The following is a 27,875-nucleotide window of genomic DNA, read 5'->3' on the forward strand; positions in this document are numbered from 1 at the left end:
TCTGGTTTTCTTAGGCTATAAAAGTATTTCTATGATAAAGTGCTCTTAAACTAAACCTGTTAGAATAACATAAAGCACATATAAAGAAACTAAAAATATTTTGCAGGGTTACATGAATGAGGTAGGCAATTGAAATTATCTCTGTAGGAAATATGGAAGATTAATCTAAGAGACTACTATGCTGGTTAAAAATGGTTTGCAATTTAATTTTAAAATCTGGTTTTTAGTTTTGGTTTCACCAAAATATACATTTAAGAGCTTTTGAGAGAAGCCAAAGGTTAAAATGTATTTAAAAATGTATAACTGTCACCTCAGCAATTGTTTTCAGTATTAGAAATGACCTCAAATAAAATAATTTCCCAATTAAAATGAAGAATTACTCTTAATTCTCCTAAGAAAACTCCACAACACAGAAAGAGTCCAATCCTTGCTTTGGGACACTTACCAGCAAGCAAGTCAATGGCAAAAACAGGCAGTTTCTGAGATCCCTTAATATCCATTTGATTATCTTCCCTCTCATTAATCCCTGATTACTTCAGATTTAGAATAATTTTCTTAAATTTTGTGTATTACATGTATAGTAGGCTGCTGACATTGATAGTAGGCTGTTGTTTATTTTTGGCTTTTCTAGTGGTAAGCCTACTATCAAAGAAATAAAATATTTAAAATTTTTCTATTAATTCTCTTTATTGTTATCTCATCTTTGTTAAAATTATAGTACTAGATTGTCTGGAAACATCAAATAAAATAGAAATTTGAATGAGCTACCATGGATTTTTAAAAATAGGTTTACATGTTTTAATTATTTCTAATTATAAGCAGAATGAAAGCCTCTTCATTTCATCTTCAAAAAAGTCTAAGGACAAAGGATCAAAATCTTTACTTAAAATCTACATTATATCTTACACTACTAATATATGGCTTTTAATTCTTAAAAAACTTAAGAGCTCATTAAAACAACTCATTACTTACACGTGCTCTTCTCTCATTAATATATGGCAAACTGATTCCATAGTTCGCATTTACAGCAGCTCTGTGGTGGATGTTTTCAGGATCCTGCATTATTTTTACATTCAACCCAATCTTTCGCTGAAACAAAGAAACAATGAAACTTTCATGCTGGATGAACAGAAATGCTTACTAACATTTTATGTCCTCAAAGGAGTATAAAGGTCTTTGAAAATAATTATTTGAATGTAATTCTCACTGGGGGCGGGGGGGAATATATATATATATATATGTATATAGGGTTTTTATTTATACTGTTAATTGTTCTCTTTATTCACAGAAAAGGAACTTTCTGTAGATTTTCCTCCACTCTACTTCTTACACAAATACATCCCCAGACAGCATTCGTTTTTCTCAAAAATAATGCTAGAAGCCAACAAAGGTAGACAAAGGACTAGAATACCTGGTCTTGATTTATTTTTAGCTTTCCAGGTCAAGGATTTTGCCAATGAAATCTATACTACGAACACACAGGTAGAGGGCTCCCTTGGTCTGTTAATGTGGCACTTTCCTTGAGGGATAATTTACAGGTACACCCAGTTTGGTCTTGGTAAATTTATACAACAAATTTATTTACTCCTTCACAGAGATTTTGCTATCTATAGAAAAAAATGTATGCTTTCATTAGAAAAAAATAAAAGCACCTGATTTGAACCCCATGATCCTCATTTTAAATAATGCAAATTAGTTACAGCTGAGATGCTTAAATAGAAAGCACCAGTGCAGGCAGCACTGGTGGAAAGGGACATAGGGTAGGTGTCCAGAGACTCGAGTTCCGGTCTAGCTTTACCCTGAACAGCCTGTGTGTGACCTTGGCTAAGTCATCTCTCCTCTTTGGAAGTCAATTTCTTTATTTGCAACATGCGGCAGTTGGACTTGATCGTCTCTAGAAGAACTATTGACCCTCCCCTGCTTTGGCATTCTACAATGTGATGCTAAAAGGCAATTTGACACTTAAGGAATATAGAATTAACCAACAGTTTCTGAAGTCTTGTGAAATTTTTATTGTGGTATAATTCATATACTATAAAATCCACCCCTTTAAAAGCATGTAATTTAGTGGTTTTTATCCTATTCACAAAGTTGTACAACCATCACCCCTCTTTAATTCCAGAACATTTTCATCACCCTAAAAAAAAAAACTCATACCCATTAACAGTCACTCCCCATTCCCTCCTCCTCCCAGCCCCTGGCAACTACTTATTTAATACTTTCTGTCTTTTGGATGTGCCCATTTTGGATGTGTCCATCATAAGTGGAATTGTAAATATGAAGCTTTTGTGACTTTTTTAAAAGGAGGTGTTGTAAGCAATTAAAACACCTGATTCTCTTTCAGTTGAGTATCTTAGTTCTGAGGGTGATCTGATGCAATTGTTAAAATGGTTGTAGAAACCAGAAAGATTAGTTCTTGATCCAGTTATCTCATTGATCATAAGCATTCATAAATGGGCTGTGCCTAAGGTCAGAGTGAAGGGGAAGACTACAGAAAGACCTACAGAATGTATGCTGTCTAGTTATTTCTTAACAGAGCCTCCAAACTTTGCTTTTATTTTTCAATAGAAGTTTTTAAACCAAATTTCCAAAAACCTGCAGTCAACTGTCCACTTTATTTAACCCATGCAGGGAAACAGATTGCAAATAAGGCCTATTTTTTCCCTACTCATTGAAATACATGTGATGACAAAAATAATGTTGTGTCTAGTGATAAATGGCTTTCCTTCTATAGGTAACTCACACTCACAGCACTACTCCTGATTTTTTGCATGGAAGCTGAGTGCCTCTTTTATAGAAATTAATACCTGAACATAATTTTTTCCTTCTTAATTAAACTTTCAGAATAATTTCCATTCTACCAAGGATCAGGAAATTGCTAATGTGTATTATATTGAGTGGATGTGGTTTCTATAATTAGGGTGTTTTTTAAATGTGTATTCTGGATACAATTGATGGTAATAGCTTCATCTATCATGTCTAAGCTTTGTTAGAATTTTTTAATTCTGGGATCGTTGGCTCAGTGGACCACAGCGGTTTACTTAGTTTGCTACATCAACTATTTGTGGCTATAGGACTGGTGTAGGAAAGAAATGATCAAATACAGAATTATTATTAAAACTGACATTAAAATCTAGCTGTTTTCTTCCCATTTCTACATTTCTGTGGCTTTGGACACAGGTATTTCTGGTAAGAAATTGAAATGTAAATAGAAATCCAACAGAAATGACAGGTTGTAATATCAGTTCTTTATTAGTTGGCTTCTAAAGCAATAGGAAAGGCCCTTTAAAAGTATTAATATTCTAATATTTATTATTTTGGCACTAAAGCTTGTGTATACCAAAATAATAATATATAGTAGACATAATTTAATTTTCCTTTAAAAAAAATATGAAAGGATTCTACATTTTTGTTGTTGTTGTTGTTCAAAATGTAGTAAACATTTTCAGACAGCAACAACAGGGCTTTAATCCCAGTATGGGACCTTTCCGAGCACATGCACATGTTGCATACCCATGAAGCTAGCACTGCTTTAATCATCCCACGAGTCTCCTTCTCCTTTTGTAGTCATCTTTCTGCTACTTTTGCCCCCCAAAGCCTGGCAGAAAGTGTTTCTCTCTCCCTTGATCTTTACATTAAACTTTCTTGGCATTCTGGAATCCAACTACCTGAATTCAAATTTGGATTCCATCCTTTGCAGCCTGTTTGACCATAGGCATGATCATTATGATCCTTAACTTCCCTTAACCTCTATTTTCCAATCTGAAAAATGAGGACAATGATAATAGTAACCTTATAGACCAATTATGACAACTGAATGAACTAATAATTTAAAAGATTTAATATAGTATCTAACACAGTGGTTCTCAACCCTCGCTGCACATTAGAATCACTTTGCAGCTGTTAAAAATGCTATTGCCTGGGCCCTACTCGTGACTCATTAAATCAAAGCCTTTGGGAATAAGGCCAAGACAACAGTAAAGGATTTAACATTTAAATAATATTAATATAGCAAATGGTTTCACTGAAAATCACTATCAAATACATTCATACCCTAAATTTGTCGTACAAACCCTTTATATAAATATACAAGAAAATATTTATAAGCATGAGTTACATTATCAAACTGAGTAATAAAAGTTTTTCAGAGAAACAATTATAGATTTAAAAAATAAAAACAAAATTAATCATTCTATTAAGTAGAAAAGTATGCTCTAGAAGAGGATCATTTTTTACCAACAGTAAGATAAATATCAGAAATTTCAGAATTTTTTTCTTGGTCAAGAAAAGATAGCGATTTATTTAATCTACGTTGAGTCGCTAAACAATCTAAACTTTGCATTCCCTCCTTTTGATAGTAATTACAAGCAGATATATCAAATGTGACTCTCATTTAGACTTTGGTTTGTAAGAACAAAAGTTATTATCAGAGCCAATTACTGTTTTACCTACATGGCTGCACAGAAGCAGGGAGCTCAATTTTCATCTCATCAGTGATTTTGTGGTATTTATTTTATTACTATGCCCACAAAGCTATATAAGAAGGAAATAGCTTATGCTATTAAAACTAGGGTTTGAACATAAGAGGCTAAGATTTCTTTTAGAAAAAGTTCTGAATTAAAAACACTAGGCAGCGTGTAATGCCAGCTCCCTAGACACGGGCAGACCATAAAATGACATACATCTGAGCAGTAGATCCCACACAGAGTAATCAAAATTGAAATGCTTCACAAGCAAAGTTGAGACAGGCTATTTACTAAGTTACAGTATTATCAGCATAACATTATTCTCAACAGTGTTTGCTACAAGTAATGCCTTCTAAAGTGTATATTGCTTAATATCATATTCCCACAGGTTAAAGACATCTGCTGTTTAATCTTAAAACCAGAAGGAAAAAAAGGAATCCAGTCTCCTTTAACATTCTGATTCTTTCAACTATTATTACATTTAATGGAAGAACAAAAGACTACAAGTCCTGGTTCAAACCATATGTTCTAGATTTGCAAAACTGAGTCAAGGTACCTACCTTTATAGAGCTGTTTGTAAGGTTTAAATGACTAATATATGTTAAGTATCTTGCAAATTAGAAAGTACTATTTAGGAACCAACTTGAAAGGGGCTCTTACTGGTCAAAAAATAATGACTGCAATGGATTGAAACACTTCAAGTATATAAAAATCTTAAGTTCTTAATATTTCTCCATCTCCCAAAAAACTTTAAATTGATAAATTAATGTTAAAGTTGACGAATAAAAGAAAGAATCAAGCATTTATCCTGCTTTTTTTGAGTATCTATTTTTAAGATTCACCAAAGAGTCGATCAGGGAAAGTTCTTCATAGAAGCTAATAAGGAAAGAGAGAATTACAAAATCACCACTTTGCAATCCCTAATGAAATAATATATTTAGGTAAACGTCAATGGTTGCTAATACCACTAGGTGAAATGTTGTGGGAACTATAAAGGATAGAGTAATACTTGGACTCACTGATCAGTCTCTACATCATTAAAAGAGAAAAAAATTTGTCTCTTGATATGCTATAAATGGAAGTACACAGCACCACCTATGAAGTATTCCTGCCATAAAGATGTTACCTGAATCTGATCAAGCTTCTAGATAAAACTATTAGTTTACAAGAAATACTAGAGACAGAGGAACATGTAAAAATGATACCATGAGATTGCAGTCAGCCAAATCTAGACTGTGGAAAAAATCTGTATGAAAAATGGCATGGTTTATTCAACCAATAAATGATATTTTTCAATGAGGAAAACTGTTGTAGAGAAATAAGCTACAAGTGTAATATGTGGGCCTTGTTTACATTCTGATTCAAACAAATAGCAGTAGAAAGACCATTTTAAGATAGGGGAAACTGAACATGGACTGGGAATTATGTAATATCAATGCATTATTGAATTTTTAGGTGTGCTAATATGCTTTTTAAGTCCTTATTTGAAGTATTTAAGGGTAAAGTTATATGACGCCTCAGATTTGCTTTAAAAGACTTTACCAAAAAAGAGTAGAGGGAATAGATGAAATAAGAATGGTAAAATTACGGTAACTGCTAAAGCTGGATGATGGTTACATGAATTTCATTTTATTTCTGTGTCTATTCAAAAATAAATTTTCTTAATGAAAAGTCATATTTGAAATTACCATGTTATTAAAATGTAATTATCCATATTTTATTATCATTTCAACTCTAACATTCTATAATCTATGATATTCCCTCTTACCTCCCTGCTCAGGGCTAGAGGGATCAACAATCGCAGCATCACTTAACTTCAAGCTGCTTCTAAGTAGTCCAGCTGTCACCTCTCTGCCTCGGGTTGACAAAGCCTTAAGACTTAACTACTATTCAGAGGTGCCCATCCTGTTTTCTGATTCCTATAGGAGTTGAATTAAAGAGTAAGAGAAAGGTTGGGGGCAGAGCTAACATTTATTCAGCTCCCACCTGGGGCCAGACATCATACTAGGTGGATCATAATCCACTTGATTTATTTTAGTTCATAAAATGACAAAAAGGAGTATGTAATATTACCAATGAGGGTAACTGGTTAAGTGACTTATCAAGGTCACACAACCCAAATGTGGGGAGTCACATTTATGATTTGTGTCTCTGACTCCAAAGTCTCTTTTGATGATAACATGATGCCACATTATAAAGAAATGTAAGTTGATATACTCTTGATTCAACTTCCTATGTCTCCATCAGATCCCTTATTCTCTCTCTAATCCCCACAGGCACTGCTTTGTTCCATGGCCTGATTGATTATTACGTAGAGCTCTGTAATGGCCCCTAACATGGGTCTCCTTGCCTCCAATTCATCCTCTGCCTGACCTCCACAATGACTGAACCTCTGATCACTAATTTAAATATGTCTCTCACCTCTTTAAAATCCTCTAATAGTTTCCCTTAGGGTGGCATGATCTGGCTCCTTCCTACATTACAGATTTCCATAAGTGCTCTAAATAAAATACACTAGGATAATGAGATAGAGAATATCTTAGATACGGTGGTCAAGAACAGCCTTTTTGAGGAGATGTCAATTATACTGAGACCTGTGTGAAAAAAACTGAGCTAGTCATGCAAAGATCTGAGAATGATTGAAGAGTGAGAAATTGATAATTAATGAGAGGGAATAGCTACAAAACCTAAGGTCTTAATAAGATGCTGACCTTAACATGGGCCACTTCTTCCATTATGACAAGGGAGAAGTCATAATATATAAATTCAGACAGAATAATTGATAAACTTGATAATGAAAAGTTTAAGTTTTTCTGTATATGACTGGAAATGGGAAGAATATTGCTTAAATAAGACAAAATTTGTTGCTTTCGTGTATATAAAGTCCAGAGATAGGCTGTTCAGGGCTGCTTTGGAAGTCCATGAAGTTGCTAGAAACCAGGCTCCTTCCAGCTTAGTGTTCTGCTATCTCTAATGTACAGGCCTTCTCCTTCTGGTCTAAGATGATTGCTAGCGTTCTAGCCATCACAGCCTCATTCCGGGGAACTAACAATTTCTGCCACAAACATGTAGCCTAATCTAGCTAAGGAGAAAAAATATAATAGACAAAATTGACAGTGAAATAATGAGAGGCCAATGGGTTGAAAGTCCTTATAGTGAAGAATTGTTAGAAGAGTACACTATATAAGCTGGCCAACTAGGTCATGGAGGTCAGAGACTGCTGTGCTTGAAACAGGCTTTAGAGATGATGTACTTATTAGTTACAACAAAGCCCAGGCATTAGGTATACACTCCTAGCCCCACCGGAGAATTTTTTTCCAAACTGCTATTATAGCACTCACTATACTGTCTATAGAATGCCTGCCTACAGACTGATCTCTCACAGAACTGAGATTTACATCTCCAGCACTTAGCACATAGTAGCATTAAAATCAAAATATGTGAGGAAATGAAATAACACACCAGTGATGAGACTTTTTTTTAGTTTCACCGTGTTTGTTTTATTCTTACAAAATGCCACAATGACACAATTATTAGATTTATAGCAGTAGTGTGCCAAAGGAGGCATTCTGTCCAAATTTTATGGCACCTGGGCCAATTACTAACACCATGACTTCCCTTCCTTTGCTGCCACTAATCTCATGAGTTGATAGACAGGGAATAATGGCTCTCCTGAATGCCCAGAAGTTAGCATCTCCTGGTAAACCAGACAGAAAGGCATGAAAAATTTGGGATGCCATTTTTGAAATGTTACTGAAGCATGGAAAATGATAATTCTAGTAATTTTTGCACTTGTAGCAAGTAGCTTATGTTTCTGGAAAAGGTGTTATGAGTCAAAAATATGTAGCTAGTTGAATCTTATAGAAACAATGTTATTAGAATATATTGTCCTAAGGGCCTATTTTTGATACCCTTTATATATATATAATCCCAAATACCATCTTAATCATCTGTTCCATTATCTATAACTTATGTACACTGTAAAGTATAAACCTCTTTAAAGCGTATATGTAAACCAACTGAATGGGAACCAATTACAGTAAAATAGTATTGCGTATGATAGAGTATCATAATGTATTATTCATAACTCTAGTGTGGCTTCATAATTGCTATGTTAGTATTACTGCAACAAATCAGAAAAAAAGTCACCTTTATCAGGAGCATTGCTCTGAGAAATTTCGTTGGGAAAGTATAGAGGGACAGATCTGAGGATAACTATGGAGATAGTCAAGGCCATTTGTGGGTAAACTCAGGAATCTATTCTGCTTTTTTTTTCAGTCATAAATTTCTCTGTGGCAAACATAGGAAGGGAGCTATTTTTAACAGTGGTGAAGAAAAGTCAGGACTTTGAGGTCAAATAGACATGAGTTTGAATCCCAGTTCTCCCATTTCTCAACTTTAAATTACTACCGTCTCTCATCTCAGTTTCTTCATCTGTAAAATGGGAATAACAAGAATTCCTTTCCTCAAAATATTGTGAAGATGAGATATTATTTTATCCTCATGGCTTACATGGGATCTCAAATGGTCTCCCTATTTCTGCCCTTGTCCTATGACATCATATTCTCACCATGGCAGCCAGAGTGACCCTTTTAAATTACAAATCAGATTATATCGGTTCTCTGGTGAAAAGCCTCCACTGGCTTCCCATCTCACTTGGAGTAATATCCGCAGTCTTCACAGTGGTCTACAAGCTCTGGCCCCCTCCTACTTTTCCTATTCTCTCCTCCTTGACCATCCCTCTCCAGCTTCCTTGCTGTTCACACTCCTAATTCAGGATCTTCACATAGTCTGTTTCTTGTGCCTGGAGTGCTCTTCTTCCAAACAGCCAAATGACTTGCTCCCTCCCATCCATCAAATTTCTGTTCAAGTGTCACTTAACAAGTGAGACCATCCCAATATCCCTTCTTTCCCCAGCTTTTCTCTCACTAACTAATACACTATATATTTACTTTTCAAATTGTTTTTTGTGTTCCTGATGTCTACCCCACACTCACAGAACGTAAGCTCCATGAGAACAGAGGAGTTTGGCTGATGCCTAAAATAGTGCCTGGTACGTATTAGGTACATAATAGAGGTTGGCCAGTATTCATCAACAAATCATAAGAAGAATTAACACTTATATAGTACTCACCACATATGGGGCACTGTTATAAAGCAATTACATATGTTAACTCATTTATCCTTACAATGACCCTATGATAGGTACGTACTATCATTATGTCCATCGTGGGTGAGGAACTGAGGCACAGAGAGGTTAAGTGACTTGCCATGGTACGGGTAGTAAGTGGTAGAGTAAGGATGTGAACCCATACTTCTAATAATTATGTTGTTATCTATTGAGAGCCTACTCCAGGCTAGGCACTATCTAGGTACTAGTTATAGCAATGAACAGAGTCTCTCTGCTTTAAGTTAATAGAGATTTAAGAAATAAAATAATCAAATGCAATGGACAAATCTTAGCCGATCCAGGTTTGGATAAAAGAGCAGTAGAAGCCATTTGGGGGATAATTGGGGAAATATGAATATAAGCCAGGTATTATATTCAAGAATTATTGTTAATTTTTTTAGGTATGATAATAGTATTGTGGGTAAGTAGGAATATGTTCATTTTTAAAGATGCATGTTAAAGCATTAAGAGATGAAATAGTCATTAGGTCTATATTTTAAAACACTTCACCAAAAAGTAGGTTAACAATTGTTAAATCTAAGTGAAGGAGAAATGGTTATTCATATACTATTCTTGGTTTGTGTGAACATTGCCATAGTTAAAAAGATTTTTAAGAAGTCATGGAAAAGGAAAAAAATGCTTTTAAAAAAGTCACTGCTCTCGTGGAGCTTACATTCTAATGAGAAAACAGAGCTCACAGTGGTTGGCTCATTACAGGCCTTCTCTTCTCCCCACTCTACTCTGTAAAATCCAACTGCCATCTCATCAACAAAAGTTCCACCCTGATGTTAAGTGAGGTATAACTCACAGTGAAAATCTGTGAAGCAACCCTTACTTGTTGGGATTTTTTCCTTCTTTGATCTCTCAACATATTCTTCCTAATGTCAAAACTTTAATTTTGATCAAATTTTGAAAATTACTTTCTCAATTAGATCACAATTCACAAAATTAAAGATTCTTCCCATCTAAGACACAGGTGTTGTACATGGCTACATCATACTAGACACAATATTTTTTTGTTCGACTGATAAAGCTTCCATTTTATGAAATTAATATAGGAAATAACTCTCAAGCAATAAGATGGCTTTATTTTCCCTACTCTACAAATATTCCAACAATATCACGCTTCTTCTGGTCCTTTGAGCTAAACAGTTAAATTTCTATTTTGAAATTGCCTTCAGACTCAGCTTGCCAGACACAACAAAGAAATCAAATATTCTCTTGATCTATAAGTTTTTTTTTCCTTCTCTTCCTCCCTCCGCCTTATCTTTGGTTGTTTTTAATTCAAACCCTTAACTATTATGAATACATGTGCCCAAGGTGCCCCAAAAAGGAGCTGGGCTGGTGTTGACTGGGAGCTAAGTTATGTTATATTATAAAGAAAAGCCATCAGAATATGGCTTTTTCAAATGTAAAAGAAAATTAATAAACAATTCCTAATTATAATTCTTAATTACAATTGAGCGACTCCTAACTTTGTCTTTTAAGTTTTTTTGGGTGAGATGAAATTCTAAAACCAGCTATTTACTTTGGAGAAAGAGAGTTTACAGAAGCAACGGGGTTTTACCTAGTTTAAAAGGTTGGCAGTGGGCAATTAAAAGTGGTAATATCCCAGTTGGATTTTACAACTACTTAATAATACAAGCTTTTAAGTTGGTGTGGTAGGCTTGCCAGAACAGCTGGCAAAACAGCACTATTTGTCATTGACTTTACAATGCAAAATTAGGGCTATCTTTTGTGTCAGCAGTTATGCATTTTTAAGCAGATGTCATTTATATTAGAAATAAAACAACAATAGGGATCCAGGCCTTGGAGGTAAAATCAGGATGGGAAACAGTCCTTGCCCCTTTCTAAATGAAGCTCACTCATGTTCACAACACTTAAAAGAACCCAGGGTTATGCACTCTCAGCACATAAGATTCCTCATCTTTATAATCATTTATCAGGATTCAAAAAACTTTTGGGAACATAAATATCTGGCCACAGTTTTATTTTGTTCTGGAATAACAATAGCAACTATACATTCCACACCAGTCCTAACTTCAGATATCTTATTTCTTGTTTTTATAAACCAGAGATCTCCAATCTTCCACTGTGGACCTACCATGGCCCTTCTGAGACTCCTGGCAAAATAATAAAAATCTAACTGAAGTAGATACTTAATAGTAAGGAAGATGAGAAGTTTAAGCTCCATGTACCACAACATTCTCTTTTATCTTCATCAAAGCCTTCATTATTACCTGGTATTTTCTTATCGATAGTCCGCCTCCTCCCTACTAGAATGTAAACTCTATGAGACCAGGGACCAAGCCTGAATTCTTCATCCCAGTCTTTGGCATGCAGTAAGTACTCCAGAGAAAATGAATGAACAAACCTAACATAGCAAGTACAATGACAAAAGTCGGAGCAGGCTGCTTTGGGAGTGCAGAGGAGCCTGGACTGATATTTTACATGGGGATGAGAAATCACTGTGGTGGTTTCATTTATTCATTCAACAAACATTTATTGAGAGTCCCCTGGCATTATATAGCTGTGAACAAACTAACATGGATCTTGTTCTCATTAAGCTTATAATTTAGTGGATGACGGACATTTAAAAAAAATTATATAGCTCGATATCTAATTTCAAATTGTGGCAAGTATGATGAAGGAAGAATATAGGCTAATATAAACAATTATAAAAAGGGTACCATGTGTTGGCTGCACAACTCCAAATATACTAAAAACCGGGGAATCAAATGCTTTTTAAAAGGGTGAATGTTATGGTATACAAGTTATAAAGCTATTAAGAAGGGTACCACAGTGGTTAAGAGGACGACTCTGTATCCCTACCTTTCTAGGTTCACAATCCTAGCTCTGATGCTTACTAGCTATGTTGTTTTGGCCAATTTCTTTAACATTCTATACCTTAGTTTCTTCATTAATAAAATGAAGATAATAATAATGCTTCCTACTGGGATTGTTCTGAAGGTTAAACAAGTTAGTATTCCCAAAGTACTGACAAGAGTACCTGTCAGTGTACTGAGGTGAGTTATTACTAGTTTTGGGGAGTTAGGGGAGGGATCAGGAATCAAAGGAGGCAAAGTCAGGAACCTCTTGAGCTCTATTCCTTGCCACCTGGAAACTTTCCTTCTAGGGCTCTGTTTAAAAATTTGAAGGCATCTTCTTTTGATTTATTGTGCTTTCTGAAGAAAGAACTTTTGTCATAGAAATTGACAATGCCATGAATGTATCTGAAAAAACAGTGATATGTTTTCTCATTTAGACATAAAGCAAGTATCCTACTTTTACTCTTAAAATTTTTTCTAACAGCTTTATTGAGATATAATTCTATACCTTAAATTCACCCTTGTCAAGTGTATAATTCAATGGTGTTTACTAGATTCACAGAGTTGTGCGGCTATAACCGCTCTCTAATTCCAGTACATTTTCATCATCCCCAAAGAAACTCGACATTCATTAGAGGTCACTCTCCATTGTCCCCACTTCAAGCAACCACTAATCCACCCTCTGTCTCTATGGATTTCTCTATTACTACCTTTATTCTTGGAAAGTCGTGTGGAAATGTATGACGCTGGGATTGCCAAAGTTTACCCTCAGATTCCAGGGGGAAAATAAATGTTTTCTGATCGATTACAGCTGGAAGCAACCTAAGAGGGAGTGGGGGAGAATTTAAAATCAAATTTGCTATCTTAAAAGCTTCGCAACTTATAATTTAAAAATAATGTGTCCTAGTTAAATTAGATTTTACAGAAAAGGCTATTTGTAATGATAAAAATTATATCAATCTTTAACATTTCTACCACTATAAAACTGCAGTTGTTTATTAAGCATAAGAACTTCCAAGTCTGATAAAAACCATTAAAGCATAAATAGAGAGCTCTATCTCTGGCTGAATTTATATGACTTAAAGTTGACAGAATTATTACACTATAAAATATCTGTTGGTAAAGGGAAATACAATATACTCTATTTTGTTTAATAAAATCAAATCACAGGATAGTCAATGTTAAATATATTCAAAATGCTGGTCCCTAAGCAGTTCACACTTACATTCTTTAAACCTCTACTATTTTATATAATTGCAGAGACTTAAGGATCGAAGGTGGTTAAAAGTCTTCCTTATTAACCAATGGGTAGTTCCATGGGAGAGCAATGCAAAACAAAATAAAGTTGTAAGAATGAGTATATGTATATCTTAAAATTTATAGTTTGAAAGCAGGTTCCAGTTCTTTAAAATGGCCAACATAATCAAGATCAATAAAACTCAACCACCAGTGACTCAATCTCTTGATTCTACTGCGATGCCCACTTTTATTAAGCTATCATTAAAGAGCAATGTATAGACTTCTGGTTTCACTCCAACATATAAAGAGCTTAGACGTTATCACTCCCAACTTTACAAGAAGAAAAAAGGTAAACAACCCAAAAAACAGCTCTCCTAGGATCCGTAAGAGAATTTAGATCACAGGAAGAACTGATCTCCTGAAAACTGGAGAGAGAAAGAGAGAGACAGATAAAATTCAAGAGCAGAAGCCTGCTGCTGGAGCCAGCACTGGCAAAAGCACTTAAACTCCAGTTGAGGAGCCACTGGAGGCTCAATGCAGACTAGCTTGAGATTTAAAAACCTTGAGGGGCCAAGTCTTAGGGGAACCCCATATTTTCATGAGTTTACCTCCAATGGCTCTACCTCATTCTCACGGCAAAGGTCAGAGGCAAAATCCCCTCTTGTTACTGACAGGGAGAAGGAAAAAGAAACCATTTCAATATACTCTCAGAGAGTTCTGTTCTTTGTTCTCTGTAACGAAGGTAGGCTCTCAAAGAAAACTATTTTGCCAAAGCCTAATCTGACCTGAAGAAGGGCAATGAGCTAACTCCAGCCCCCTCTAGCCATCCTGTCTCACCTAAGCGGGGAAATGCTGAGAAAAACTTGTGAAGGTAACAGTCCATGGGTACAGACCCACTAAAAGACTGAGACCTAACCATAGGATTATCAAATGCTTCCCCCCGACATACTGCACCTATAGAACTTCTATATAAAGAGGACTACAAATGAAAGAACTGCAAGGCTCAGACTCTATTTAGGAAGGAGTTTCTAGGGAAACCCAAAGACAACAAGGGAGACAAAACAGACAGTGGAGGAAATTAAAGCCTCAGACACCTACGGTTACAGCAAACAGTAAACACAGCAAAACTCTGAGCCAGATGAAGGCCTACTTACCTCAGTTCCTATTACTTAATACATCAATAAAAAATGACAAGTCATGCTAAAAGTTAAGAAAATAACATTCTGAAGAGACAAAGCAAGCATCAGAATCAAATTTCGATATAATAGAGATTTTGGAATTATCAGACCAGGAATTTAAGCTAACTATGATTAATATGCTAAGGGCTCAAATGGTAAAAGTGAACAACATATAAGAACAGATGGTTAATATAAATGGAGAGATGGACATTGTAAGAAAAAAACAAAACAAAAGAATGCTAGAAATCAAAAACATTGTAAGAAATAAAGAATGCCTTTGATGGGCTTATCAATAAATTGGATATGGCCAATGAAAGAATCAGTGAGCTTTAAGAAATGTCAATATAAAGTCCAAAACTGAAATGCAAAGAGAAAAAAGAATGAACAAAACAGAATAGAATATTTTGGAACTGTGGGACAATTATAAAAGGCATAACATTCATATAGCAAGAATACCAGAGAAAGAAGAAAGGATCAGAAGAAATATTTGAGTGATAATGGCTGAAAATGTTCTAAAACTAATGACAGACACTAAACCACATGTGGATCCAGGAAGCTCAGAGACTACTAAGTGGGATAAATGCCTAAAAAACTACACCGAGACATGTCATATTCAAACTATTGAACCAAAGACAAAAGAAAATCTTGAAAGAAGATAGAGAAAAAAATAACTTACCTATGGAAGAACAAGGATAAGAATTATATTGAACTTCTCTTCATAAATCATGCAAGCAAGATGAGACTAGAGTGAAATATTTGAAGTGGGGAAAGAAAACACCACTAACCTGGAATTCTGTATCCACTAAAATTAACTTTCAAAAGTGAAGGGGAACTAAAGATGCCCTGAAACAAAAACTGAGAGAATTTGTCACCAGAGACCCGTCTTGCAAGAACTGTTAAAAAAAAATTCTTCGGAGAAAAGGAAAATAATGCAGGTCACTTATGAGGCAAAAAAGAAAATCCAGGGGACTCACCACCATGTTCTTCCTGTGTCCCAAGGTCCCTAACTGGTTTACTTCCTTCTCTCCACCCTCCAAAGTCTTCTTAGATTTGTTTTATGTATAATGTCCTGGGTTTTTAGATGTGCTTAGCAGAAGGAATATAATATATCTGCACCATCTTCCTGGAAATGAAATTCTTAGTATACATTTTATGAAGACTTTTACTTCCATGGATGATGTATTTGTAAGTGAATTTGAATTGAAATATAACGTTGTATACTTCTTCCTGCCCCCCTCAACATATACTGTGAGAATTTTTCCATATCATTAAAACTTCTTGGACAACATCGATTGGTATTAGATATAACATTGAAATGACCAAACTTATACAGAGATTCTTGAATATTGTTCTTTATTTCCTAGGATAAATTCCTAGAGGTACAACTATAAATTAAAACATAATTTTAAAAAATCTCACATATGTTGAAAAATTACCTTTAAGAACTTAGTGCTGATACCAGTAGTATTAAAATATGTCAATCCTGCTGCCCACTCATGAGCACCGAGTATTAGCCTGGTTTAAATGATCTGTTTTGCTAATTTGTAAAGAAAAAGTTGTAATATATTGTTTAATTTACATTTTTTCTTGTTTACTGGTGAGATTAAACATTTTAAATATGTTTAATATTTTTAATATTTTTCAAATATTTACTCATTTCTTGCATTTCTCTTTCAATGCTCTTTTGTCTATGTCAAGTTTTTTATTGTTAAGAGCTCTTTGTATTTAAGAATATTAGTAATTTTTGTGTCATATCTGCTGCAAATGATTTTCCAGTTATTTTTTTTACTTTATGATATTTTTTAAATTTATTTTTTGTTTTAAAATTTTCAAACCCACAGAAAAACAGAAAGATCACTGACTATTTGAATACTCTTCACCTAGATTACCAAATGTTAACATCTCATTACCTGTGCTTCATCTCTCTCTGTGACTAGAATGTAATCATATTCTCTGTAAATGGGATTTGTGTACTACTTTGTAAATAACCCAGAAGAGATTGGCTCCAAGGTACTTTAATAACTGAGTGAAAATGTACCCTCTACTCTACCTTCCCCATTTAACAGAAACCTTTTCTTCCCCTATGTTTCTCACTATTATTTGTTTCGTTCTTGTTTTTCCCCGCCCTCAAACACTACCACAACAGAATATAAAGTGAGATTTCTTTGCAGTTCTGATAGTGTTGGTACAGATGGTAGTCACCCTCCTAGTGTCAATAAGCAAAACGTGGTCATTAAGAACAGTGTGAACAGATATCACAAGCAATAAAATCTGTGAAAGCCGGCAATGATAAGAGAAAGAACCACACTTTGACACAGAAGAAGAATCATTGCCAAAGTGGAGATAATAGTGAAAACCTATTTTGAAAACAACACGAAAGCATTTTGAGCTCTTTGGAGAAAATATGCCACTTTTGATAATGTCCTTGTCATTATTTTCTGAATGACTGCTAGGAAAATCTTGCACTTGCTGGCATCTATTATTATCACTTTGTGTACCTACTGGTTTTTGTTTCTACTAGACAAAACTACCAGATTTTCCCTTGAGCAATACTTGCTAAAAATGAAAACTGTCTTTTGTGAAAATTAGGCTTCCTGTCTTTCAGGCAGCTCTGGTGTAGAAGGTTATAGATTGTAGACATTTGACTGAACTTAAATCTGGACCTCACCATTGATCACTTGTATGACCTGGGACTGGTGGGAGCCTCAGTTTTCACATCTTTAATAGGAAAGGGTAAATATTTACCTCATGGGTTAAAAAAATCCACTGCAAATTGTCGTGTTATGAAAATATTGATGAGGATGAAATTCATGATAATGATGATAATAAGGATAATGATTATTGTATGTCTGTTCTAAATCATTTTTAAAGGTATATCCAGGGATAGTAGTCATTTGGAACGAACTCTCCCAATTTCCTAGGTTTCCATGGATGGAATGAAACCCCATGTATCTGAACAATGTTGATTCTCATTTACTCATAGCAACTGTTCTCTGCTGTCAAAGGAGCAACAGAGATCTACAGTCCTTATTAAATAACACCCTTCTCAGAAGGAGTTGCTGTTCTCAACTTTTGGCCTCTGACACTCCATCAGACTCACATTGGCAGTCCTACCAGCCTGACTGTCAGGCCCCACTTTTGGCTCAATCCCAGTGCCGGAGGCTTACTCCTTCATAGCATCTGGGTAGAAGAGTTTCCAAGACCAGGCTCTTGATCATACAAAGGTAGATCCTCTACGTGGCCAAAGTATATTGATTCTGGGGAGTCCTGCTTGCCCAACAGATTCCAAGCATGCATTGTCTACATTGGGAATACCAAGAGTGTTTGTTAAAATGCAGACTTCGGGACCCCATCTTTGAGCCAGTGAAAGATGATCACAAACCACAGTTTAAGAGCTATCACTCTTGACTTGTGGTCTCTCAAGTAGTGTGCCCACATTATAGATGACACACAAGACATTGCCATTGGTCATGTGAAGGGAGTATAAGAATTTCTATTTACATAAAATAAAAACAATATAAAAGAAATTACTTTGTATTTGTCACTGGATCCCTCAATAGTTAGTTATGTCACTGGCAGTTCTGGAGGCCCCGTAAGAGTGGAAGCTCCAAACCATAAAGGCATGAGCTATGAGTCTGGCATTGGCATATTTGCTTTCAAAGTATTAGAATGTACTGCACCTCTCTCATGCAGTGAGTTCATGGATTCTATTATTTACTTTTAACTACACTGAACCTGAAACTGAAAAAAATGGACAGGTATCTTTAAAAGATATTTACAAAAAACCATATGGTATTTTGGAAGATAATAATAGCAAGCATTAATGAAAAATAAGAAAATGACAAAACCGACACTTTTACTTCTAACATAAGCTTTTCTTCAGCCACATTCAAAAGTAAAAATTATGGTAGCCCAATTGAATTTGTGAAAAGTCAGCCCCCCCAAAAAACTCCAAACTTAAAGATCATCCAAAAGACTAATTGAAATATGGACTTACATCTAACCAGCATCAATGCTGAATCTCGCCTCAGTGCAGAGTATTTGAGATATTTGCTACAGTCAGTATTTGAGATATTTGCTACAGTCAGTATAAAGTCACCATGATTAACAAGATTAAATAAGTAAAACATAATTAATAACCTTTTTAAGCAAGAGAATAAAATTTTGTGCTGCTAATGAAGTAAAAATAAACGAAGTAAAATTATTTTAAAGTATTCATTTCATCTTCATTTCATTAAAAAATTTCTATGTTGGTATATTTTATAATCACTCTATATGATAAGTATGTAATTTATAAATAAATAAATATAAAAGTCTTATGGATGCTGGCCCAAATTCTTTGACCGATGGCCATGTGGGATAAAAGGCCAGGTCCAGCATCTGTCCCAGCTTAAAACTGCATGAAGCTAAATCTTTTCTCTAACCTGATCGACATTGAGACTAAGCAACCTGTTCCTCAGTGAGTCATGTCATTCATAATGAAAAACACACTCTTTACTTGGATATTATAAGGACTTTGTCATGGAACCTCATAAGAAAAATGCAATGAACTGTCCAGTCCTGCTCTTCCCAGGCATGAGACCCTGAAGGAATTCTGCATTCTGTTTACTGCTTTGCATATAATCTCCCAGCAGGTCATAGACTCTGAATCCAAGTCTATTCATGACAGTCTCTTGGGGCACACCTGTAAGTGCAGGACCAGGTGTGACTATCTGCCTGGGAAAATGTCAGTCACAGGCAGTGGTCTCTGATATCCTGGGTCTCCCATTTTCCATTTCCATCAACTGCTGCTGCTTCTCTTCCTCCCTGAGTCACTCCTTGTGACTCACATTTTGATCCCCAGGGTCTGCCTCAGGCCTGTTTACTTTGAAAACTTAGTTTGGACTTTGCTCCAGTTTATGACCTTGAGCCATCTTATTCAGTTTTCAAATTGCAGGCCACATTAGCACCCACATTCACAGCTCTGACGGAGATGCTCCTGCCATCTTAAGGCTCATATAAGCTTACCAGGCTTCCCATCTTCCTGATAGGAGGCCTCTTGATTACATTATTATATTAAGTAGGAAAGATAGGATTCAAGGACCACTTTTGGGAGACAGTTCATGCCCCAATTAATGTCTTCCTTAATTCTTCTAGACCCTAATAACAGCCAAGGGCACTCACTGAAAAGGGAGAATTGTATTAAAAAAAAGGTCTCTGCCAGAACTTTTCTGTTTGCTGCAATTGCTACCTAGTTTGCTCTTTTCAGATATCATAACCTACACAACTACAGCCAGTGCTCACTGCTCTTTGTCAAGAAGAGAGAGCAAAGAGAAAGCTGGAGACAGGAGAACTTCCATTAGAGTTCGTGAAAACTCTCTTCTGTTAACTTTCCCACCCCCTCCATTCTGAGGCTTTCTTACTTGCTGTTTGCATGTTTTATCTTTTGGCCACACACCTTCTCCACCTACTACAGATCTCCTAGCTGCCATCTATATAGGCCTCCGCTAACCTCCAATATTTTCTTCTCCGAGAATCCCTTTTATTATCTTCCTTAACAGTTTCCTCATTTTAAAACATTATGTATATTAACCTATTTACAGGTCATATTTTTATTCCCAAATTTAAAAGTCAAAAATATAAATGACTGAAAACTAGACCAGGGAAGGGTGGCCCCCACCAAGAGATGATGGATGCCTGTGGCACTACCTTCATGTGGGGGAAAGGGGACAGGTGCAATGTAACTCTGTTCCCACTACTGAGTGCTAGGACTTGTCTTCATCTACAGATTTCCACAATTCTTTTGCATTATTTCTTAAACTTGACCTCACTGTCTGATATTATTCACTGATGCTTGATACAGCAGGTCCTCAGATAACATCATTTTGTCCAATGTTGTTTTATTATAGCATTGATGAGAAAATAAAAACTGATTCTCGGGCAGGGCCTCTGTTTGAGCGGAGTTTGCACGTTCTCCCCATGTCTGCGTGAGTTTTCTCCAGTCTGCGGTTTTCTCCCACGTTACGTGAGTTAGTGTGTCTAAATTTGTCCCAGTCTCAATGGGTGTGGGTGTGAGTGGCCCTGTGATGGAAGGGCATCCTGTCCGGGGTGTGTTCCGCCTAGCACCCTGAGGTGCTTGTATAGGCTGTGGCCACCGGTGACCCTGAACTGGAATGAGCAGGTTGGAAAATCACTATCTTTCTTGTTTTTATTACTCTTTCATAAATGTATATAGAGCTCACATTTATCTCAATGTTTAATATTAGAAGTGTTTGGGTCTTTATTTAAAAGTTTGTGATGCTTTTGTGACCAGAAATATACTGTAGATACTTAAATCTTCTTTATATCAATTAGCATATGTTAAAATTGTTTTCACTGTTGTATGTCTTTGCTTCGCTTAAAGTTGTAGTTTCTAAGAACCTATAAATGTTAAGTGAGGACTTACTGTATATATTTACAGTGCAAATAAGAGCCACAGATTTTTTAAGCTTACTACAAAACCTTAATCTACAAGCAATGAAATTCAGGAGGCTGATGTGTAAGACTCTCTAAGGTGAGGCAAGGTCATTTCTCTTTAACTCAATTCTAATTTTAATAAATAATTTCTTAGAAAGTATTTCATAATGAATATTTCAAGTAAGTTTAATTTTTATTTCTTTATGCTGTATATCAAAATTATCTTTATAATAAATCACATATGCTAAAAACTGTAAAGAAAGAGCTATGTGATCCAAATAGCATAAAAACTGATTTGCATTAAAATATTTCCTTTAGAAGTTGAATTTTGGATACATTTTATGAAAAATAAAAAAACAGAATGAATATGAAAAGAGCCAGAAAATTTTGTCTTTGCAGTCATCTCACCTGAGTGAGAAGTTATTTTTTTGTACTTATTTTAGATCCTAAAATGGCTATTCTACTTACCATTTGGAAGTGTGAGGGGTATATGACTTATCATCATTAACAGGAGTCGTTAACACACGATTGCTTACAACATTTAAATACTTCTCAATGTGAATCTGTTACAGAAAAGTTAAAGTTTAGGCCATTATAGTGGACTTAAGATACCCAGCTAATTTACTTCATTTCATTAGGTTAACACTCTGAATCGTGTAATTAAGCCAAAAGACACAACATGCTATGTATTTATTATATGCCTAAGGTATAATTAGGGATCTCAAGGCCAAATTACTTTATCCCAAAAAGCATAATAAAAATTGAAACTCAAAGCTTAAGTGACCTGTAGCACTCTTCACAAATGAAATTATGCTCAATAGTCAGTAAGTCGCTTAGCCATGTAAATTTATTAGGCAATAGAGACATGGAGAAATGTCTTTCTCTTACAGGGACCTCAAGCAAGCATCTGAGGGAAGAATTTGGCCTTTAGGTAACAGATTATTTAAAATGGCCAACCAGAAGACTCCAGCTGGGTCCAGACCTCTTACCATCAGGTAATATAGGATAATGGGATGCTAGTTTGATGAGGCCACAAAATAAAACACATCTCTCACAGCCTCAGGAGCTAAGCGATAAAGCTGATAGGACAGTAGTGAAAGTCTGAGGCAAAAGCAAAGATACTGGCAGAGGTCTAGAAGATGGAGATGGTCCTTATTTGGACCCATGTGCTAATACATTTTTATTTTAGTCTATAAGATATAACATTATTATAACATTAGTGTCAGGTATATAACATAATGGTTTGAGATATGTATATATTACGAAATGATCACCATGATAATTAGTTAGTTAACATCTACCTAATTAATCTAGTTAATATCTACCACATCAGTTACAAAAGTTTTTCTTGTGATGAGAACTTTTAAGACCAAATCTCTTTGAAACTTTCAAATACACAATACAATATTTTAAACTATAGACATCATGCTGTACATTACATCTTCAGGACTTATTTTTTTTAATTAATGGAAGTCTGAATATTTAAGCTATTTAGGAAAAGTCAACTGTTATTCTTTTAGAATCCCAGTGAATCCAATAGACACTCTCTACAATGTATTGGTATGAATCCTTTTTGGTCAGGCATATTGTTGGACTGATAGTGATTATTTTTTAAATTCTAAACTCTTTTTATCAAACCACATTTTAGTGGTTATTACTGCATAGTCTTACATTATCAATATATTAAATTCTTTACAAAAGATTACAGGATATAAATCAATCAATCAGTTAATAATCATCATTATCAGTAAAAAAAAAAAAAAAGGAACAGAATGAGAAAGTTGATGACCACTCCAAATCCACCTGTTATAGGAATACACAGGGTCCTATGAGAACCACAATTCTCTTCTTCTAGAGGAATCTTTGTCTCCTCCTGAAATTTTATTTAATATTAAAGTTCTACTTACTCTTAACCCCATTTCAGTCCTTTTGATTGCTGTTTCAAGATTCTGAATGTCTAGTGTTGCTCCTCCTTCCTCGAGTGGGAATTTTGCTAATTTCTCCTTTAATTGATAAAGGTCTTCGTGGACCTGTAGGTATAAAAAATATGAAATATTACAAGAATATATACACAGTCCACCTGAAACATTTATTTTAAAGGTTTGCAATTTGCTTGAATTGCTAGAGACAATAAAGTTGATTTTATGGTGTTCATTGAAAAGAACTGTGTTTATGGTTCTAAGGTATTCTTTATTAAAATATTCCATTATTGTCTTTCAGATTTTGAAAAGCTAAGCTTTCATACAATTTTCTATTTTTCTTTCCCCATTAAAAAATCCAAACTAAAATTGCAACTCAAATGGTTTCTGCTCTCTCAGATGGTAAAGCACTTGAGTCAGTAATGATAAGTTTGTACGAAATTCTGATTTCTACTAATTGGAAAACTTCCAGTAGAGAGGTTCTTGTGAAAGCCATGCTTGGTTTTCTGTTCTAGCTGGATCGTCCCCATGAACTGCTCTGAAGAAGCAGTTCTGTAGGTGTCTGGCCTTTATTTTATTTTATGTAGTCAGAAAAGATCCATGAAGAAAAAGCAACATATGTTATTACGTTAACATTTTCCTTCAATTTGTCTTTTCCTTAGAAATGATAAATCTTTCTCCAATGTCAAACATCCTCACCATAAAACGGGTACTATGAAATTAGCACAAGATTCTCTGTGCATTCATATTAGAAACCAAACTTCAAAAGATAAATACAGATGGCACCAATTATTGTATGGGCTGCTGCCACAAGAAAAACATTTTGTTATGCAAGTTTATGAGCCCAACACCTGTTTCAGCAATAGTCACACCAATAACAATCTGCAGACTGGGTTGCTAAAGGCATTTTGAAATGGTTACCTTTCTCTGTTAGTCTAATTGGACTTACACATTGATCCAGCCTATGTTATTGATTACTCTCGAATATCCCCACTGAGCCAGATATTCAAAATATCAGAATTTGCATCTTTTCACTGATGGGCATCACAGTCTGGCAGACACATCTGGTCATTTGTACTCTGCACAAATTGTCATGTAAAGCCTTCGGGGCTCACAGATTGAGATTTGAACACACCTACTGCTTGCTTGTAGGCACTAAGGTGAAGATGTACTTCTTTCAATTGTTTTGTCCAAATTACTGCTGCAAGCTGATTTATCATCTATTGTCTAAAAACGTTTAGAAAGTCCAAAGAGGCAGTTCAAGGGCAAGACCCACTTCCAGACCCCTTTGAGTGAACTAAATTTTCCTCTTGTAGCTCTAGTATTGTAGCTTCATGTATCATTCTGTAATTATGCCTGTCAAGTGCTAGAAGGAGTGAAAACCCCACTGGATTACTATCAGGGAACCACAGGTCTGGCTTCTTCATTTGCCTCATGTGGTCAAATTATACTTCTTGGTGGAGTCATGAGATAATATGTATAAGTCTAGTAATAGTAAGAATCAGTAAAAGGTAGATGAACATAATTTCTTGTTCTATCACTAGTCACACAATGTCCATGTATACCATCCACATTTTGTCTAGTTTCTTCACCAAGAAAAAAAAAAAGGTTCTATTTCATAGAGTTGTTGAATGAAAATGAAGTAATGCATGTGATGAATGAATATAGGTTTTGGAACCAGACAGATATAAATAAGAATCCTATTTTCTCCCTTACTAAACTGAGCTTGGCAAATTCACCTACCTTTTTAGAGCCTTAGTGTTCTTATCTATAAAATGGAGATAAATAGCTACCTCTCAGAATAGTGGCAAGAATAAAATGAGTTAAAGTATGTAAAGTGCGTTATATATGGTCAGCCACATAGAAGGGCATTGAACTAATGTTAATTCTCCTCTTCTGAATTGTAAAACCTAGTGAAACTCCTTGCACTGACACCTAGTAAATGTTCACTAATTTGAATTGCTCTCTTAATCTTTCTCAAGAGCTTTTCACTTTACTTTTCTTGCCAGAACGTTTCTTCTCCCCTCTTAATAACCGCACATTTATTTGTACAATTGCAATAGAGACAAGTACTATAGAAAATTTTTCAACATACTAGAGTAGGAAAAGAGATTAAGTTTTACATCTCTGTTCGTTCTTCGAATAAATCTAATCCACCAAATGAAATTTTACATGTTACTTCTCATCTCTTTGATCATTAAATGCATTGCTTTCCATACATTTCTTACTCGGAGGAAGACTATCATTTTAACAGTTTGGGAACAGGGTTGCTTAATAAGAAGCTCTTGAAATATTTAATGAAGTAAAGATCTGCTCTAGAATTTAAAAGAGCCAAGCAGCCAGACTCCATATTGTCAAAAGCAGTCTCATAATTCCATTTTATTCATTTTTGCTAAAGATAGAGTTGGCTGAGTCATTCTCATCACTCCTCAATTCATTTTTATGGTTTATGCTCCTGGCAAACTAGACAGAGGGATTGGTAAGAAAAACAGTGATAATGTCAAAGTGTTAGTTAGCTCCAATATTTCCAGAGTTGGTGTTAACATACCACTGTTGGATTTTTGAAATATGATATCCAAAACCAATTAAAAAGCTAATTTTGATAGCAAGACTAGGTAATTCTTGTTGCACAAACATATGTTTAATATTTGGGTCAAGTAAGCATTTATAAAGATATATTAAAAAGGTACCACATTTTTATTAATAAAGTATAAAAACAAAGCCTCTAAGAGTGACTAATAAAAGAAAGCATTTGGAAACATCCTAGAATCACAGCCACACTTCTTCAAGACTGTTTCACAAACACACCATTACCTGTTTAAGATTTATCACCTTGGTGGGCAAGTTACTTTATCTCTTTGTACCTTGGTTTCTTCTTCTGTAAACTGGGGATAAAATAATACTTGCCTAACAGAGTTGAGAAAATCTAAAGCTCTTAGCACAGTGTCTGGCTCTCAATAAATGTTGGCTACTATTTTAATTGTAATAATGATTATTATTGCCATAGTAAAAATCTCACTATTCTGATTAGTTGAGGAAAGATCCAGCTAAAATCATAAAAAATCTGAATTTATACTTAAAAGTGAAAGAAGTTAAAAGCAGTTAACAAAATGCTGCCTAGTAGAACTCTATGTGGAGATAATACTCCTATTTCCTGAACCAAAACAGAAAACATGGACTTTAACATGTGATCTGACAATGCAACAGAATATTCACAACCAGAAATATCCTGGAAAATCTAAATATCTAAGGTACATGTTTTCATCATAAGTCGCACAGAGTTTATAATTAGAGGACTGATTATTTGTATTTAAAGATTTTTCTCTTAAGTATTTTAGATATTTTATCAAAATATTACTTTTACTATCAATTTGTATCTTCTATTATGTTTTCTAAATTATAGTAAATATTAGCCCAACTCCATTCATTTTTAATAGAACATAAATTACTGGAAAATGAATTAATGAGTAGATCATTATCCAATCATCCAGGATAAAATGGGCCCAATCCTGTACTAAGTAAAGTGGAATATTCAAAAAAATTAGTTTGTAACAGAGAAATAAGGCATACTTTGTTTGCCAATGGCAACACCCATAAAGTTCTAGTTAAGAATGGAGAAGTCCTGGTTTAAAAGACAGGCTAAAATTAATTTTCCCTTTCTTCCAGCAACTTAAAGAACAGATTAATCTTCAAAAGACACAGAAATGTACACAAAACTAAGTTATATTAAACAGTAAGAGACCAGAGCAAATGATAACTAGTATTTATTGAGTATTATACTTTATGTTACCTTATATTTTAATCCTTTAAAACTCTTACGAGGGAGTTCATATTATTATAGCCATTTTATACTTGAAGGAATCTGAGGTTTAAAGTGGTTAAGTAATCTGTGCAAGGTAGCACAGCTGGTTAATTGGTGGAACTATTAACCAAATCCAGGCAGTCTGAATCCAGAGCCTTTATGCCTAACCATTAACCAGCACATGCATAATATCTACCCATATACAAAAACATACAAAGCTAGAGGTTGGTGAAAAGTCAGTGGAAAAGTCAGAGTTTAAATATCTAGAGGAACAAAAAGAGCCAAGACAAGACTTCCTTTTTATACCAGGATTGATGGATTGAAAACACTTGGGAAGATTGCTTGCATTTTCTACGTATATGGGTTTACCCACAATATTTATGTTTGGTCAATTTCCTTTCTATAAGATGAAATAACCACAGTACTTATCTGAGAGCCTTGTCGTAAGGGTTAAATGAATTAAAAATATATACAGCAGAGAACTGTGCATGAAACCTAGTAAAAAAACGATGTTAGCTTTGATTATTGTGATTTTTCTTTGAAATTGTATTACGGTTTATATTTTACAATACAATTTAAATAGTAACTCTCAAACTTGAGCATTCATCAGAGTTGTCTGAAAGGCTTGTGAAAAATAGATCGCTTTGCCCCATTCCCAGAACTTCTGATTTAGCAGGTCTGGAGTGGGGGCTGAGAATTTGCATTTCTCACAAGTTCTCAATTGGTGCTGATGATGCTGGTCCTTAGATCACATTTTGAGAACTGGTCTAAAGAGTTGCTTAATGTATCTGATTGAGACACAGACTCTCTCAGTCTCTCTCTCTCTCTCTCTCTCTCT

General features: G+C 34.9%; 1 protein-coding gene across 1 annotated transcript in view; it reads right to left on the reverse strand.

The window, feature by feature from the left end:
* IQCH (IQ motif containing H) overlaps nt 1-27,875 on the reverse strand; it is a 172,513-nt gene that overhangs the window by 142,361 nt on the left and 2,277 nt on the right. Inside the window, exons 2-4 of the mRNA XM_025038933.1 lie at nt 23,224-23,346; nt 21,785-21,879; nt 13,175-13,286 (exon numbers count right to left, since the gene is read on the reverse strand). Of these exons, the coding sequence (XP_024894701.1) occupies nt 13,175-13,286; nt 21,785-21,879; nt 23,224-23,346 (330 nt within the window). The remainder of the gene's footprint in view (nt 1-13,174; nt 13,287-21,784; nt 21,880-23,223; nt 23,347-27,875) is intronic.

This window comes from Pteropus alecto, unplaced genomic scaffold, assembly GCF_000325575.1.
Source record: "Pteropus alecto unplaced genomic scaffold, ASM32557v1 scaffold86, whole genome shotgun sequence".
Classification (NCBI taxonomy): Eukaryota; Metazoa; Chordata; class Mammalia; order Chiroptera; family Pteropodidae; genus Pteropus; species Pteropus alecto.